This window comes from Trypanosoma cruzi, genomic scaffold (genome assembly GCF_000209065.1).
Source record: "Trypanosoma cruzi strain CL Brener 1047053517057 genomic scaffold, whole genome shotgun sequence".
Classification (NCBI taxonomy): domain Eukaryota; phylum Euglenozoa; class Kinetoplastea; order Trypanosomatida; family Trypanosomatidae; genus Trypanosoma; species Trypanosoma cruzi.
Genome location: NW_001849518.1, coordinates 188515 through 203780, shown reverse-complemented (window position 1 = coordinate 203780; position 15266 = coordinate 188515). Strand labels below are relative to the sequence as shown.

General features: G+C 43.5%; 13 protein-coding genes across 13 annotated transcripts, besides 16 other annotated features; all 13 read left to right on the top strand.

The window, feature by feature from the left end:
- Positions 1-15266: a sequence feature (heterozygous, Esmeraldo-like haplotype).
- Positions 37-564, top strand: Tc00.1047053511145.89 (hypothetical protein, conserved; the record flags this gene model as incomplete). The annotated part of the gene is made up of 1 exon (XM_803135.1): positions 37-564. One exon carries the CDS (start codon positions 37-39, stop codon positions 562-564), a length of 528 nt encoding a protein of 175 aa, XP_808228.1.
- Positions 746-795: a microsatellite.
- Positions 810-1907, top strand: Tc00.1047053511145.80 (hypothetical protein, conserved; the record flags this gene model as incomplete). The annotated part of the gene is made up of 1 exon (XM_803134.1): positions 810-1907. One exon carries the CDS (start codon positions 810-812, stop codon positions 1905-1907), a length of 1098 nt encoding a protein of 365 aa, XP_808227.1.
- Positions 1910-1929: a microsatellite.
- Positions 1949-2000: a microsatellite.
- Positions 2112-2152: a sequence feature (AT_rich).
- Tc00.1047053511145.70 (centromere/microtubule binding protein cbf5, putative) lies at positions 2242-3528 on the top strand (the record flags this gene model as incomplete). The annotated part of the gene is made up of 1 exon (XM_803133.1): positions 2242-3528. The coding sequence occupies one exon, from the start codon at positions 2242-2244 to the stop codon at positions 3526-3528; it is 1287 nt and encodes a 428-aa protein (XP_808226.1).
- Positions 3776-3806: a microsatellite.
- Positions 3880-4800, top strand: Tc00.1047053511145.60 (ATP synthase F1 subunit gamma protein, putative; the record flags this gene model as incomplete). Its single annotated transcript, XM_803132.1, has 1 exon — positions 3880-4800. The coding sequence occupies one exon, from the start codon at positions 3880-3882 to the stop codon at positions 4798-4800; it is 921 nt and encodes a 306-aa protein (XP_808225.1).
- Positions 4909-4978: a sequence feature (A-rich).
- Positions 5095-5179: a microsatellite.
- On the top strand, positions 5199-5789 carry Tc00.1047053511145.50 (vacuolar ATP synthase, putative; the record flags this gene model as incomplete). Its single annotated transcript, XM_803131.1, has 1 exon — positions 5199-5789. The coding sequence occupies one exon, from the start codon at positions 5199-5201 to the stop codon at positions 5787-5789; it is 591 nt and encodes a 196-aa protein (XP_808224.1).
- Positions 5885-5956: a microsatellite.
- Positions 5987-7450, top strand: Tc00.1047053511145.49 (GPI transamidase component GAA1, putative; the record flags this gene model as incomplete). Its single annotated transcript, XM_803139.1, has 1 exon — positions 5987-7450. The coding sequence occupies one exon, from the start codon at positions 5987-5989 to the stop codon at positions 7448-7450; it is 1464 nt and encodes a 487-aa protein (XP_808232.1).
- Positions 7573-7603: a microsatellite.
- Positions 7617-7638: a microsatellite.
- On the top strand, positions 7693-7965 carry Tc00.1047053511145.46 (60S ribosomal protein L37a, putative; the record flags this gene model as incomplete). The annotated part of the gene is made up of 1 exon (XM_803138.1): positions 7693-7965. The coding sequence occupies one exon, from the start codon at positions 7693-7695 to the stop codon at positions 7963-7965; it is 273 nt and encodes a 90-aa protein (XP_808231.1).
- Positions 8151-8203: a sequence feature (A-rich).
- Positions 8217-8954, top strand: Tc00.1047053511145.43 (proteasome alpha 5 subunit, putative; the record flags this gene model as incomplete). The annotated part of the gene is made up of 1 exon (XM_803137.1): positions 8217-8954. The coding sequence occupies one exon, from the start codon at positions 8217-8219 to the stop codon at positions 8952-8954; it is 738 nt and encodes a 245-aa protein (XP_808230.1).
- Positions 9062-9126: a microsatellite.
- Tc00.1047053511145.40 (peroxin 14, putative) lies at positions 9272-10390 on the top strand (the record flags this gene model as incomplete). Its single annotated transcript, XM_803130.1, has 1 exon — positions 9272-10390. The coding sequence occupies one exon, from the start codon at positions 9272-9274 to the stop codon at positions 10388-10390; it is 1119 nt and encodes a 372-aa protein (XP_808223.1).
- Tc00.1047053511145.30 (hypothetical protein, conserved) lies at positions 10639-12924 on the top strand (the record flags this gene model as incomplete). Its single annotated transcript, XM_803129.1, has 1 exon — positions 10639-12924. The coding sequence occupies one exon, from the start codon at positions 10639-10641 to the stop codon at positions 12922-12924; it is 2286 nt and encodes a 761-aa protein (XP_808222.1).
- Positions 13191-13217: a microsatellite.
- On the top strand, positions 13219-13449 carry Tc00.1047053511145.24 (hypothetical protein, conserved; the record flags this gene model as incomplete). The annotated part of the gene is made up of 1 exon (XM_803136.1): positions 13219-13449. One exon carries the CDS (start codon positions 13219-13221, stop codon positions 13447-13449), a length of 231 nt encoding a protein of 76 aa, XP_808229.1.
- Positions 13881-13900: a microsatellite.
- On the top strand, positions 14147-14548 carry Tc00.1047053511145.20 (60S ribosomal protein L32, putative; the record flags this gene model as incomplete). The annotated part of the gene is made up of 1 exon (XM_803128.1): positions 14147-14548. The coding sequence occupies one exon, from the start codon at positions 14147-14149 to the stop codon at positions 14546-14548; it is 402 nt and encodes a 133-aa protein (XP_808221.1).
- Positions 14644-14738: a sequence feature (A-rich).
- On the top strand, positions 14791-15264 carry Tc00.1047053511145.10 (cytochrome C oxidase subunit VI, putative; the record flags this gene model as incomplete). The annotated part of the gene is made up of 1 exon (XM_803127.1): positions 14791-15264. The coding sequence occupies one exon, from the start codon at positions 14791-14793 to the stop codon at positions 15262-15264; it is 474 nt and encodes a 157-aa protein (XP_808220.1).

Genomic DNA, 15266 nt, shown 5'->3' with positions numbered 1-15266 from the left:
GTGTGAACTTTTTAACTAGATTTACATTTGCCTAACATGGAGCAACAGCGTCTCCATGGCTTTAGGTTGTCAAAAAAGGAAATTGAAGAACGAAATAAGATGGAACGGAGACGCAAGTGGAATGAAAAGCTTGAGCGAGTGGATGTTGTGAAACTACGGACTGAACTGGAATCACTGAACAGGGCTTCTTTTCTGACTCCCCAACAAAATGAAAGAAAAAGGCTTGTTTCAAGAATGGTGAGTGATCTTGAACAGAGGGCTCGCGTAGCCTCTGATATGCAGAAAGAATCCCAATTAGACCCACGATGCCGAAAGTTAAGTATTTCTACCTCTTCTTCAGAGGATTATGACGATCTTTTTGGCCGTGCACGTGTGGATTCTACAGGTAGGGACAGCTTCCCAACGAAAGCCTTTGAATTGTTACCAAGGAGTTTGCGAAAACGAAATAACGAGGGTGCTCTAATTGCTGGAGGAGATAAGAAGCGCGCAAAGATGGCTGAAGATGCTTTGCTTTCTAGCAGTACTGTGGGTGATAATATAGAAGAGTTTTTCGATTCATTGTAATTGTTTTTGTTGTTATTTTCCCATGTAAAAGTGGCATATCTTGTATACAATATCCGAACGACAGTTTTCATTTAAATTGGGGTTGTAAGCCTTTTTGTTTTTTGCATATATTTTTTCTTTAGGGGTTATAGAGCATCTCTCGTGTAAAAAAAAATAAAAGAACATACGAAGAAAAAGAAACTTATTATTATTGTCATTACTATTATTATTATTATTATTATTATTATTATTTCTCTTTATAAAAGATGGCCTTGAGTTCCCGGCTTAGATCACTCTTATTGACGCGAATGGATCATACGCGGTTTATCGATAATGGGAAATGGTTGCAAGGTCTTTTGGAGGGATTCTCGGTTGAGAATGTCCTTGGTATTCCCTCTGTCGGCACGTCTCCTTGTGTTATGATATATGGTTCTTTTGTGGCCGGCACCGCATTTCAGGATGGGGACGCTGACTATACCATCGCGTTTATTTCAAAAAAATCACATGAGGAGCTTTCAAAGCTTGAAAAGCTTAAACTGTCGTCTTCGAATTTTCTTGAAGTATCACGCGAGCATCATCAATATGTTTTATCATCAATTCTCAGGCATATCAAAAATCAGGATCCTTATGCTGGCCTGGAACATGAGCGGATATTTATGGCACGAGTCCCCATCGTTCGATTAAAAAGAATGAAAAATACGGGGGATGATGGTATGAGGTTTGACCTTTCTCTTTCATTAGATGGTTTTCGAAATTCTTTATTGATTCGGTTATATATGGAGTCTGATCCACGTCTTAGGGCTGGGGCGCTCTGTTTAAAAAGATGGGGTCGTTCTCAGAGAATTCTGGATGCTCGACGAGGGTGGATTTCCCCTTATGCGCTGACTGTCATGTATATATTTTACATGCAAGCAACAGGACGAAGTCGTTTTGTGATCAATGAAAGTAAGGTCGATAAAATGCTGGAGGCTGTAGCGGCACGAATCTCTGAAGAATATGGTATAAATTGTTCACAGTTTTATGAGAATATTCCTTGTGTTGATGTAAATGCGTCTGACGTCTTGGCTGATTTAAAAGGTTTTTTTTGTTTCTTTAGTGATTCTAGACAATTTGACTTTGATGCGGATGTTGTTGATATTCGAACCAAAGGTAAATGCCTTTCTAAGGAGCGATGGCTTGAAAATATGAGGGGATTTAGCGAAAAGGAGCGATGGGAACTTTTAGGTTATGAGTTGATTATGGTGCGGGATCCTTATGAACCACACAACTTAGGCCGAAGTGTGGATTTTTTTCGTGCTGAAGTTATTCGTGAGGCATTTCGATTGGCTTCAGAAAAGTGTGCTGAGGATCTACTAGAACTGTAAAAATTATTATTATTATTATTATGCTTGTTTGTTTGTTCACGTTTTTTTTTTCTTTTTTTTTTTTTTTTTTTTTGTTTTTGTTTTTTTTTATTTACTCAAATGACCAAAACGAAACAGCCGACAGGAAAAATTAGAAAATTACCTACATTGCTTATTTGGTGAATTTCAAATCCAACGTTATTGGACTGAAGAAAAAATGACTGCTAAATTTTTTAATTAGATTTATTTACTATTAAATTTATTTTGCTACTCTTCATTTGTAAATATATATTTGCTTACTTGATTTATAATCAGTAAAACGGAAGGGGAAGCTTTTCACGAAGCCTATTTTTTCATGAGCAACAAGAAGATTGGTGAGATTCAGCGGAACGAGGACTTTCGAATTTCGCTGGAGGCTCAGGATTCCGAAAGCACTTTGCCCCCGGGACAGTGGCCTCTTTTGTTAAAAAATTATGACCAAATGAATGTGCGATCCTCAAATTTTACAATCCTCGAGTGCGGTTGGTCACCTCTACGGAGGCCTTTGAAGGAATACTTAAAGTATGGTATGATTAATCTGGATAAACCATCGAATCCTAGTTCACATGAGGTTGTGTCGTGGATCAAGCGCATTTTGAAATGCGACAAGACTGGACATGCAGGAACCTTGGATCCCAAGGTAACTGGAGCACTTATTATTTGTATTGATCGTGCGACGCGTTTGGTCAAGTCCCAACAAAATGCTGGAAAAACGTATATCGGCGTTTTACGTCTTCATGACACGGTAAGTGAAAAAAAGGTTCTTGCGGCCCTTCAACGTCTTACAGGACCCTGCTTTCAAAGGCCACCTTTAATTGCTGCGGTGAAGCGTCAGCTTCGTGTTCGTAATATATACTCTAATCAGCTAGTAGAGTATGATAAGCATCGTCATTTGGTCGTGTTTGAAACACATTGTGAAGCTGGCACCTACATTCGAACTCTTTGCGTTCATCTCGGACTAATTCTTGGGGTGGGTGGACATATGGAAGAACTTCGTCGTATTCGAACGGGGGTGATAAGTGAAGATGATCACGTCTCTACCATGCACGATGTTCTTGACGCGCAATGGCTTTATGAAAATGAAAAGGACGAGACATATCTGCGTCGTGTCATTCTCCCTTGCGAATATATTCTTACAAACTACAGACGTGTAGTGGTGAAGGATTCTGCTGTGAATGCAGTATGCTATGGCGCGAAGCTTATGATTCCTGGATTATCGCGTTTCGACAATGGAATTGAAAGAGACGATATTATTGTGTTGATAACAACCAAAGGTGAGGCCATTGCTCTTGCATACGCTGAGATGTCAACCTCGCAAATGGCATCAGTGGACCATGGTATTGTTGCCCGAAGCAAGCGTGTAATAATGGATCGCGACACATACCCACGACGATGGGGTCTGGGACCTGTTGCCGTTAAAAAACGTTTGATGATGAAAGATGGTCTTCTGGATAAGTACGGTCGTCCTCAAGGGAATACGCCTTCAGATTGGTACTACGTAGACTACGGTGGGGTGAAGACCAATGCAGAAGGTGTTCAGTACGGTGAGGCCCCAAGAAAATCCACAAAGCGCCCTCGAAAAGCCGAGGACGACTCTGAGTAAAATCGTAATTAAAATACCCAAGGAAATATTTTTTAAGTTCTTACGTGTTAAAACTTCGAGGAGGAATAGCAAAAAAATTTAGGAAAGAATATGATTCGCTTTTTTCTCCCCCTATATATATATATATTCTTATCAATCTTTACTACATTTATTTATTTATTGCTGCACGTGTGCGTGCGACGGGACAGCAGGTCTTTTCTGTTGTTCCAAACAGATTGTCCTCTTTTATGTTTTATATTTTTTATTATTATTTATATTTATGTATTTATTTATTTATTGTGTGTGCCTGTAGTGATTTGAATTTATTGTCTCAAGGAATAAAACACCACCAACAACAGCAAAAGGGGAACTATGTCAGGAAAGCTCCGTCTGTACAAGGAAAAACTTGAGGGATATAATCGTTTTTATTCGATTGTTAAAACGATAAAAATGGTGACCCTTGCCAAATATCGAACTGCTCAAGGCCGAGTCAAAACACGTGACTTTACACTTCGTTATACTGAAAAGGCTTTCAGCAAGCCTCATGCCTCCGAGAAAGAAGCTGTAGCTTCCGCGAAAAACGCTCTTGTTTACATTCCGATTACTACGAATCGAGGCTCTTGTGGAGCTTTGAACAGCAATACGGTTCGCTGCATTGATCTTGTTGCGTCAAATAAGATGGTGCTAATGCCTATTGGTAAAAGGGGAATTGATTCCCTGTCAAAACTTTATCCTAATGAGTTTAAATATGGCATTATAAATGATATGAGGGAACCAATGCATTTTGCATACGCGACATACATTTTGGAAAACGCTTTCAACGTTTCTGAGGAAGCGGACCGTTATCAAGTCATTTTTCATCGCTTTGTCTCTGCAGGTGTTCAGAAACATGCTGTGTATAATATTCCTTCTTTTGAGAAGTGGAAGGAAGACCTTGCCGACGCCGCTAGTACTGAGAATCAGAAGAGTCGTTACCTTTTTGCCAATGCTCTGCAGAACGAGGAGGAGCAATTTATCCGGGATTTTTACGATTTTCATGCCTCTCTTGCGATACTTAACGCAGTTGGGGAAAATGAGCTTTCCGAGCAGGCTGCACGATTGGTGGCAGTTGAGGGTCAGTTGACAAACATCAGCACCTTGAAGCAACGAACAAGTTCATTGTACAACAAGACTCGTCAGTCCGGTATCACTGCGGCTCTTATTGAAATCCTTTCAGCCATGAGCTCGCTGGAGGGAAGCACCACCAAGGGCGTTCAGCGCAACAAATTCTGGGAAGGGTCGAAAATTAATTAGTATTGTAGTGAATGGATATATATATATCAGGTGTAAATGAAATTAGTGGAAGAGGGACTTAGATAGGTAGCGCGTTGCGTGGCGCTGGGGAGTCTCTCGTTTTATGACTTTTGTATCTGTCTGTTTGAGTGTGTGTTGTTTTTTTTTTTTTGTTGTTGTTCTTGTTCTTGTTCTTGTTAAATATTTATTGATGATTTGCTTTTCCTTCTTGTGTGACTTGAAATTATTTCCTCTACTGTTTTTCTCCACGTCAATTTTGCCCATAACTCATCTTGACTTTCAATCCTTAGCGAGTGTTTTGTTGTTCTTGGGATAGTCGTTTTTTGTTGTTGTTGTTGTTTTTGTGTGTGTGTTGTTTTCTTTTTTCTTCTTCTTCTTGGAGGGGCTCCTACACGTTTATGGGTATAATGAAGCCACAGAACGCTGCGGTCTTGGCCGGGGCAGCTGCTATTGTTGCCACTGGATCTGCTGCCGCCGGGACGATATCGTGTGCTGATGTGTATCCCCAATCAGCCGCGTTTTTTGGTTCGATGGGATGTGCCTCTGCGCTGATTTTTGCGAACCTGGGGTCGGCTTATGGCACGGCAAAGTCTGGTGTTGGCGTGGCCCATCTTGGTATCCTTCATTCTGAGCGGATCATGCGCGGTATTGTGCCTGTTGTTATGGCAGGTATTCTTGGCATATATGGTCTTATTGTTTCTGTGATAATTAACAACAATATCAAGACGGAGACACAGTCATACTCTGCGTTCTCTGGTTATCTTCACTTTGGTGCTGGGCTGGCTGCGGGTTTGTCTTCACTAGCTGCGGGCCTATCCATTGGGATCGCTGGTGATGCGGCAGTTCGTGCGTACGGCAAACAGGAAAAGATATTTGTGGCCATGATTCTCATGCTGATTTTTGCCGAGGCGTTGGGTTTGTACGGACTCATTATTGCGCTTCTCATGAACAATACGGCCAACAAGGTGAATTACGGCCAATGCCAATAGGGCTTGAAAAAGTGCCAATAATTGTAGGAATTTTTAGAGGAACAACAATAATTAAAAAAAAAAATTGATGAATACCGATGGTGCTATTTTTCTGTTTTTTAGTATCATTTTGATGTTAATTATAATTGTTATTATTATTATTGTTGCTTTTTTAGCCATTGTGATTAATTTATGGAATTGTTCCTTTTATTTTTTCAATGTCGATTGCCTTTTGCTTTTTATTTTTCGTTGTTCTTGACCTCCTTTTTTACCTTTCCAAGCTCTTTTTTTGGATGTTTCGGGAGCGTGTTGCGTCTGTGGTGAAGAAGCACGCTTCCAATATTGCTCCTTTTCTGCTTCTGGCAGGGGTACTTCTGATTGTTGCAATTCCAGCTGTAAAGCCGAGAAAGAACTTTATTGATGAAAGTGCTGTCAATGTTGATGGAATTCCTGTGTTGATTACGAGCTCGGACGCATCTCATCACGATGCCACAATACACCAGTACCATCGCATTGTCCACGGCCATCGTTCTGTGGGCTCGGAAAGTATTGCTGTTTACGTCAACACTGTGGAGAACTCATCGATTATACTGGCAAACTTTCTAATTCGATCTCTTCAAAAGAAAAATAATATGGCGTGTGAGACACACTTTTACTTTGTCAATGGGAGTACATTGCATTGGCCCATCCCTAACTCCTTTGTCCGTGCAGCGCTGTTTATCAATGTCTCTTCTTTAAAGACACGCAATTTGTGTTTCAGTGTGTATGGTAAGAATGGAATGCAACCCAATCAGGATCTCTTTAATGTAGCAGTCGCAATGGCCCGCGAATGGAACTTGAATGTGGATATTCTTTGCCAAAATCCGCACATTCCATATTCGGTGACACGCTCAAAGTATGAACATTATTTGGCTGCGCTACAAACAGCTGTAATTGCTCCTCAAAACCCTCAACCATGGTATTTTTTCAGGTCAAATGGTATCAGTATGTTGGCCATTGGAACGGAGAAATCGGATGGTTTATATGAAGTCTCAGTTGCACATCATATTGCCGCGATGCATGAACAACTTATTGGAACCTTGAGTTATCTGGATGAAAGATTTCATCACTCTACCTCCGTATGGGTGCCTCTAAGCGTTACCGAGTACGTAGAGTATGACATTGCACAATTTGGAATTATTTTACTTGTGGCATCACTGCTTTCGGTGGGATATTCCATTTATGAGTTAGAGGGGCTTTCTCTCTCTCCGCGTGTTGTGTTGATTTTTTTGGCGCCTGTTCTTGCTTCAGGTGCAAACAAGTTTTTTGGCGTTTGGGGATCTTTTGTGTGTAGCATTTTTTTGACGATTGCATGGAGTGTGTGTGCGTGGGAATTGTCGTGGTTGACGATAAACGCAGTCATGTTGTGTCTTCTTATAATTCTCCAGCCCGCAACGGGTCTTCTTGTTGGTTCCGGAGTCGCCGTGCAACTTTTTTTTCTTCATGTAAAGTGTCAGAAGCCCCCTTTTTTATTTTTGGGCACTTTTTTTGCATGGGCTGTTTTATACTACTTTATTGTGATGCTCAAAATCCGTCATGACGACATGAATACGATAGGGGGCATTTATCTCTCTTTTTTTGTTTACCCGAACGCCCTATGGGTGACTAGTAGACTGATTAGATCAGTTTTACCAACAATGTAGCTTGAATAGTTGTTGTTATAAAGCGTAGGACTTTTTTTCTCTTTATGGTTTTTATTTGTAGATAAACGAATATAAATGGTTACGTCACCTGCTTGTTACTTTATCTGTTCAATGAATATCCCTTTTTTTTTTTTTTTTTTTTTTTTTTTCTTTCATTGTCACTTCGATATATATATATATATATATATTTTGTTCTCCATCTTCACGTGTGATTTTTGCTCTTTAGCCCTTTTGAAGCCATCATGGCAAAGCGTACCGTTAAGATGGGTGTCATGGGACGCTATGGCGCCCGCTATGGTGCCAACCCCCGTAAGCGTGCCAAGAAGCTCGAGGTGTCGCAGCACGCGAGGCACTTTTGTTCTTTCTGCGGTAAATTTGCCTTCCGCCGTAAGGCTGTAGGCATTTGGCGCTGCGACGGCTGCAGCAAGACGATGGCGGGTGGTGCATACACGTTGAGCACACCGAACAACAGCACTGTCCGCTCGACGGTTCGTCGTCTTCGTGAACTCAAGTAGGTGGGTGGGGGGCAAATAAATTTATTTACTTTTTCCTGATTTTTGTTCTTGTCTCATCTGTTGTTTGTTTCACGGAAAAAGGCAAACACAAGGGCCAGAGGGGAAGATGGGAACGTGTTGGAGTTTTACACAAGGGGATAGAATTTTGCAGCACTTCTTGGGTTCATCTTTTTACGCTTCCGCACTCTTTTCTCCTGTTATTTATTTATTTTTTTTCTTTTCTTTACTTATTATTTTCAGCAAGATCGCCAATGTTTTCTTCCAAAACTGAGTATGACAGAGGTGTAAACACCTTCAGCCCCGAGGGACGAATTTTCCAGATTGAGTACGCGATTGAGGCGATTAAGCTGGGAAGCACAAGTCTTGGAATCCAAACCCCCGATGCGGTTGTAATTGCCGCTGAAAAGCGGGTTCCTTCCGTGCTGGTGGACCCTTCCAGCATGAATAAGATTTTAGAGATCGATTATCACATGGGAACCGTATTGAGTGGCATGGTGGCGGATGCACGGATTCTCGTCGAGCATGCTCGTGTGGAGGCGCAGAATCACCGTTTCACCTATGATGAGCCAATGCGCGTTGAGTCGTGTGCATTGGCCACCTGCGATTTATCTGTTCGATTCGGTGAAAGTGGGGGACGCAAGAAGCTGATGTCCAGACCATTTGGCGTTTCTCTTCTTATTGCCGGTGTCGATGAAAACGGTCCACAGCTCTGGCAAACAGACCCTAGCGGCACCTACACACGTTACGACGCTCAAGCGATTGGTGCTGGTGCCGAAGCTGCTCAGACCGTGTTTAATGAAAGTTATCACCGCAACATGACTGTTGAGGAGGCAGAAACGCTTGCAGTGCGAATCCTGAAGCAGGTGATGGAAGAAGAACTGACCAAAAGCAACATTGAGATTGCCATTGTTCCTGCCTCTACAGGCAAGCTGGAAGTATATGATCAGACAAAAATACAAAGAATAATTGATCGACTGACGGAAGAGTAACGGCATCGGATGCGTTTTATGGTTCTGTCTTTTTTTTCCCCTCCTTTTTTTTTTTCTTTTAATTTATTTTACTTTACTGCACGGTACCTTGTAGGAAATGAGATGTGTTTTTTTTTTTGTTTTTTTTGTTGTTGTTGTTGTTGTTGAGATTTTTTTTTTTTTTTTTTTTTTTGATCTTACGTGTGTCCTGTGTTACTGAGAATATTTATGCTGCGCATTTGGAGATATTCATAGTTGTTTAAATGGACTTTTTCTGCTGCTCAAACTTTTGTTTTCTGCGTAATTAACAGGGAAGGAAACTTTCTAAGTCGTTCATCATGAACACAGCCACAACAGTAGGTGTCACAGGTGATGGCGATGCTCGCCAGCGCAACAGTCCCGAGGAATCAGAGAAGCGCAAACGCGTTTCAAGCGCCGTGCAGTTTCTTCACGACTCGCGTGTGAAAATCACACCGGCAGCAAATAAAATACAATTTTTAAAGTCGAAGGGCCTTACAACGGAGGAGGTTTGCGAGGCATTTGAGAAGGCAGGACAAACAATCCCACTGGATGAGATTAAAAAAATAATGAATAAACCGTCTTTTGGGCAGCTTGGGTCGGGGGTTGTCAACAACAATTTGGCGCCAGGACACGTGGGGAGTGATGCAACTTATGTTTTGCGACAGCACCCCTTTATGCCTCACGCTGGGCCGCTTTACACGCAGCAACCACCGCCGTTTCCACAGACGCCTCAAGGGGCCAAGGAAACCGACTGGAGGGATGTTATTATTGGCGTGGGCGCTGCGTTGATCAGTGGCTTTGCTGCCTTCAAGGCGTTTCAAATATACTCACCGTATGAAATTCGGCGCAAGGATGAGAGGACCAAAAAGGGATCGCGAATGGAATCCCAGCGGCGAGGCAAGAGGCACGAAGGAAGTGTCTCTCCTGATAGGGGAGCAGAGCGCCCGGTAACGTCTTTGCACACCATGGCACCCCCAATGCCTGCAACGCCCACACCGCTGCCCACCGCCACGGCAGCAAACGCTGCTGAGAGCACTGAACGGGAAATTCAAAAGTTGCAGTCGGAATTGAAGGAAACCCAAGAAGCGCTGGAGAAGGAAAAGAGGAGCAAAGCAGAGATTTCAGTTTCTCTCGGTAAATTGCGGGGGCAAATTAACGCCTTATCCAGAACGAATGATAATTTGGAATCAAGAATCAAACTTCTTCAGGAAGAAGTTGACAAGGCAAATTCCGAGGCAAACAAACGAAAAGAATTGGATGCGAGTTTCACCGGGGCCGCGGACGGCGTGCCGAAGTCACAGTCGGAGGATGCCATTCAGCCCAATGGCCCACCTCTTTTGACACCCAAAATCCTAGCGGATACGGTAGGCTGCAATTCAGCAGCTTTGAATGAGTTGCCTGTGCTAACAGCAGTGGAATTTGTTCCAGAGGAGTGACTGTGTAACGGAGAAACCTAAAAAAAATAACAATAGGGGTGGTGGTGGTGGTGGGGAGAAAGCATCAAAGATGGTTATTAATGTGTAGTGCCTCACAGTTTGTGTAGGTGTGAAGAAGAAGAGAATGGGGAAGCCAAAAATGCGGAATTTTATGCCTTCAAAAAAAATTTTTTTTTTGTAATTTGTGCAGCTCTTCTTTAGAAAAGGTTTTGTTGCCTGTGGGTGCGCAAGGAATAGTGCTTTAGATAATGCATCAAGAGATTGAGTCCTTGAAGTCCAATTTATTGTCATTATCCAACGCTAGAAACAACCATAACATTGGGTCGAGTGATGCGGTGGGTAGAATGCCAACGAGGGAAATAAAAAATTTTTTTGCCGTCGAGACAGACTCAGAAGGAAGTGGTTCCCGCCGTGTGGATATTGAAGGAAGCAGTGAACCTTGTCTGAAGAGGCTGGGAATTTCCCTCAGTCATGGATTGCTGCATGCTTCCGTGAAGGACTTTGTCATTCCGTCCTCATCAGATTCATTTACGAGTCTTCGGGTTTCTCCTAAACGAGCAGACGATGTGCATTTGGATGACACGGAGAACACGGAAGGGGAAAAGCGAAGACTTCCAGTTGGCGATCAAAGCAACACCTCTTGTTTAGGTTCTGGTGATGACGCAGAGAAAACACCTTCTAGGCATGAGTTGCAGACTTCTCTTGTTATTCCACCGGAGAGCACATTTATTAATCATGATGGAAGGCAACAGGCATTAGAAAGCAGAAAATCCCTACTGATGGCGGAAGGCATTCCTGTTGGGAACTTTTCGCATCGTTCTCAGCCTTCTCACCAGCGGCGCAAAGATTGCCTGGTAGAACTGTATTATAGAGGGGTTAAAACAAGAAAGCAATTAGAAGAAAAGTTGGAGAGTATTCGTGCGGCACGGGAAAATGAGTTTAAAGCGTATTCCTTTCAACCAAAAATCACGAACCGTGCCAAGGCAATACCCCGCTCTGGGAGTGTTCCTGGGTGTTACGAGCGTGACACTCGACTTCGTCAACGTCTTCTTCTTGAAGCATGGAGGTCTGAGTCTGAGGGGCAGTGTCAGTCTGCTCCCAAAATTTCCAAGGGCTCTGAACGTATAGTCCGTCGGGTTAGAGGCAACAGCGCACCCGTGATTCCTGTGGAAGAAAGATTACATCTGGATGCGGCTCGACGTCGGTGTCGAATGGCAGAGGACGAAGAGGGTGTGAAGCAGCAGATTTCTTCAGTTAAACGAACCGCTGGTGATATTAAGATCCATATTGATCGTCTGTACATGTATGAGGAAAAACGTCAGTTGGCGCTGCGGAAGCTGCGGGAGGAGACGGGTGTGGGTCACTCCCAAATGCCCCTTTATGTGAGCAGTGAAGATGTCGTGAGGCGTCTTTCCAAACCCTTGAAGAAGAGCAGACGTGATCATTCCGTGGAGGAAAATTTGCTTTTTGCACCTCAACTTTCCCCTGTGACGGAGGAACTGAGCCTCCGCGCCAGACGGCGGAGGATGGATGACTGGTACCTTTTTTTTACTCATCGACATGGAGAGGGCGTCTTCCCACCGAATGCGGTTGCTGAAAAAATACGTGAGGCACTGCAGCAGGCGGGTTTATTGGGGGCCTTTTCTCGGAGAGCCTTTGGCATGGCTCTTGATGAGTATGAGAAACGGAATGGGTTGCAGTTGTGGCACTCGACCCCGCCGCCTTCTACACCGCCGTTGAACGAAGAATTAACATTTGTACCGAGGATAAACTCTCAGAGAAATTTGCAGGCGCATGCGCAGATGGCACACGAGCGATTATTTTCTGCGGCAAAGCAACTGCAATTGGCCGTAAAAGAGGAGGAGCGAATGCGGCAAAAGGAACTTTTGGAGGAAGAGAAAAAGCGAAGGAAAAGGCAGCAGCGGCAGCAGCAACAATTTCGGGCATTGTCTAGAGAAAAAATGAAATCATTGGAAATAATTAGCAGTGCTGGGGATGAAAGAAGAAGTCCGCCATCCTCTTTAGTTCGGAGTAAAAGTTTACAGGGTATTGCAGACCTCTCATGCGATTCCGAGACTTCTGTGGTGTCGCCAGAATCTGTTAGTTCCAGTCCATCCGATCCGAGTTTCATGTCAGTTGCGGTAAAATCAGTGTCCTCATGTTCAAACTTGCTGGCCGCTGCAGAGCAGTTGCGCCAGTTAATAGATTCACCAGCGGATACAGAACGCAACAACATAAAACCAGGTTTTTTTCAAGAGGATGAGGTTCCCTGTGCGGACAATAATAATAAACCGGCTTGTGTTCCTGCGGACACATCTGAATTGGTATTCGCCTCTCCTGAGCCACCAGTTTTGAGAGTACACAAAAAGAAAAGTGATACCTTTGCAAATACGCGTGTGTCCACTGACTTATTGTTGGAATGCGCGTTAAGCCGTCTCGTCTGGCCTGCAGACGTTGCCACACGGCGGCGAGAGTGGTGTAAATGTCGTCGTCGCCTTCAGAGAGTGGGAAAGATGCTTTACCAAAATATGTAGTTTCTGCCTCTTTTCCTTTTTTTTTTTTTTTGTTGCTTTTTAACGACAGGGGTTTCTTTAGATTTGACGGCGTGGATTGGCGTTGATCATTTTAATGCGCTGATTTTGGCGGCAGCTCCCATTTAAAGAGTGGAGAGGTGGAGTTGCGTACTTGCAATGCAATCGTTGTTTTGATATTATTTATTTGTTTGTTTTATTTTTTGATTGCGTGGGTAAAAATGCGGGTTGATTAAGGGAAAAAGAAAAAAGGAGCGAGAGAACGAAGTAAGAAGAAAAAAAAAAAAAGAAAAAAAGATGGTTGTTGTAGCTGAAATTGAGGCGCGGATTCGCTCGAATTTGGAGCCCACTTCGTGTGAAGTGACGGCGATAAGTGAAGAAGACCGCAAGTACAGTGTGGCCATCGTGTCTCACATTTTTGAGGGCATGCCGCTTCTCAAGCGACATAGAATGGTCAATGATCTTTTCAAGGAGGAGCTTTTGTCAGGTGATATTCACGCGCTAACAATCGTTGCGAACCCCCCTTAATGATGATTGCGCTATCATCCACTTACATCACTTGTGGGGTTTGAGGCTTTGGCTTCTTTCCTTGTTTCCTTCGCACCCAACTCCCTGAGTTCTCCACGCATGGAATGTCGTTTTTGCTGTTTTGAGGCTGCTGTTGAGGAAGTGGGCCAGCGTAAGGCCTGCAGCTGCTGTGTTGGGATAGTCGTTTCCTTTTTTGAATAGGTGCCGCGTCGTGTTGTTGATGTCTTGGCGAGAAAAAGATTGGAGTGTAGAAGATATTCTGAACGAAAGAGGTGTTTGCCTGCTGTTTTGGGTTTAACCGTGAAAAAAGGCGAGTTTTCTGACGATGACAGACGTGCAGCCACTTTCACCCATTGCTGTCGAAAAGGAGATATTGCCACCTTTAAATTCATTGACCAAATGTTTCTGCTTGCTGCTGCCGCTGCCGCCGGTTTTTTTTTTTTTTTTTTTTCTGTGTATGGGACTTTACCTAAAATATTTAAAAATGCCCCGCAAAAAAAAAAAAAAAAAGGATTTATGGACAGTATGTCTTTATGTCAGCACGCATTTATTTTTTTATTTGTAGTGTAGCGCTGTTTCTTGTCTTGTGTGTACGAGTGCCCTGCAATTCTTTTTTTTTTTTTTTTTGCTCTCTTACGCTGCTGTTTTATTTCTTGTTGAACGGACGTGGCAACTCGGTCCAGCAGAGGGACTCAGGATGGTGAAGCCGTTCGTTCAGAAGAGGATCGTGAAGAAGCGCACGAAGAGGTTCACGCGCCACAAGTGCGAGCTCTTCCCGCAGCTCAGCAGCAGCTGGCGCAAGCCCCGGGGTGAGGATTCACCGGTCCGCCGCCGCTACAAGGGACAGAAGGCGATGCCTAACAAGGGTTACGGTAGCGACCGCAAGACGAAGTACATCACCCCGTCGGGATTCAAGAACTTCCCCATTCACAACGTGCAGGATCTCTACATGCTACTCATGCAGAACCGCAAATACGCTGGCGTCATCTCCCACACTGTGGGGGCCAAGTCGCGCAAGGCTATAGTACGCAAGGCGCACGAACTGGACGTGCGCCTTATCAATGGAAACGCCAAGCTTCGTCGTTGTGAGAGCCACTGATTTTTGTTTTCCTCTGGTTTATTTATTCATTTTTACGTGTATATCCTTTACGCATAAAATGCACCTGGAAAAAAACCATTTATCCAAATGGAGCATTTCATTTTTAAATTTTTTTTTTTTTTTTTGATTTGTCCTTTTCGATTGAATTATCTCTTCTTGTTTCTTCCATTTTTTGTTTGTTTGTTTGTTTACATGTCTGTGCAAGTGCTTGTGTGCATTGGAAAGAATTGCAGCAGTCAAAAATGCCCTTCGCTGATCATAAAAAGTACAAGATTCAACGGGAGGAAATGCCCGCCGTTCCTCACTTTTCCGACTTCAGTGACCCACGGTTCAGCTATACAGCCAACAAGCAGAAAAATGGAATTCTTGCCTACTACCAATGGCTTCACTGCATCGGCAACTGGGGCGAGGAACACTCTATGTGCAAGAAAATGCGCTGGTACCTAGAGCGAATGATGCAGGAGTCGTGGCTGGAGAAGTGGGAAGAGAAGCGTGCCTTAGGACACTTTGATCACGTTATTCTCTATGGTGTGAAGCCATGGAAGGAGTTTGAGCCGTTGTACCAGCCCGTGAAGAAGAATCGTAAAGGCGCCTATGAGTTTTGGTTGGATCGCGACTTTGAGCCCCTTTACGATGCGGATGCCGCGGACTTTCGTGAGAAGGCGCCAATCCTTCATGATGTCTTTGTGAATGGGCAGAAGCCCGTGTATGATTGAGT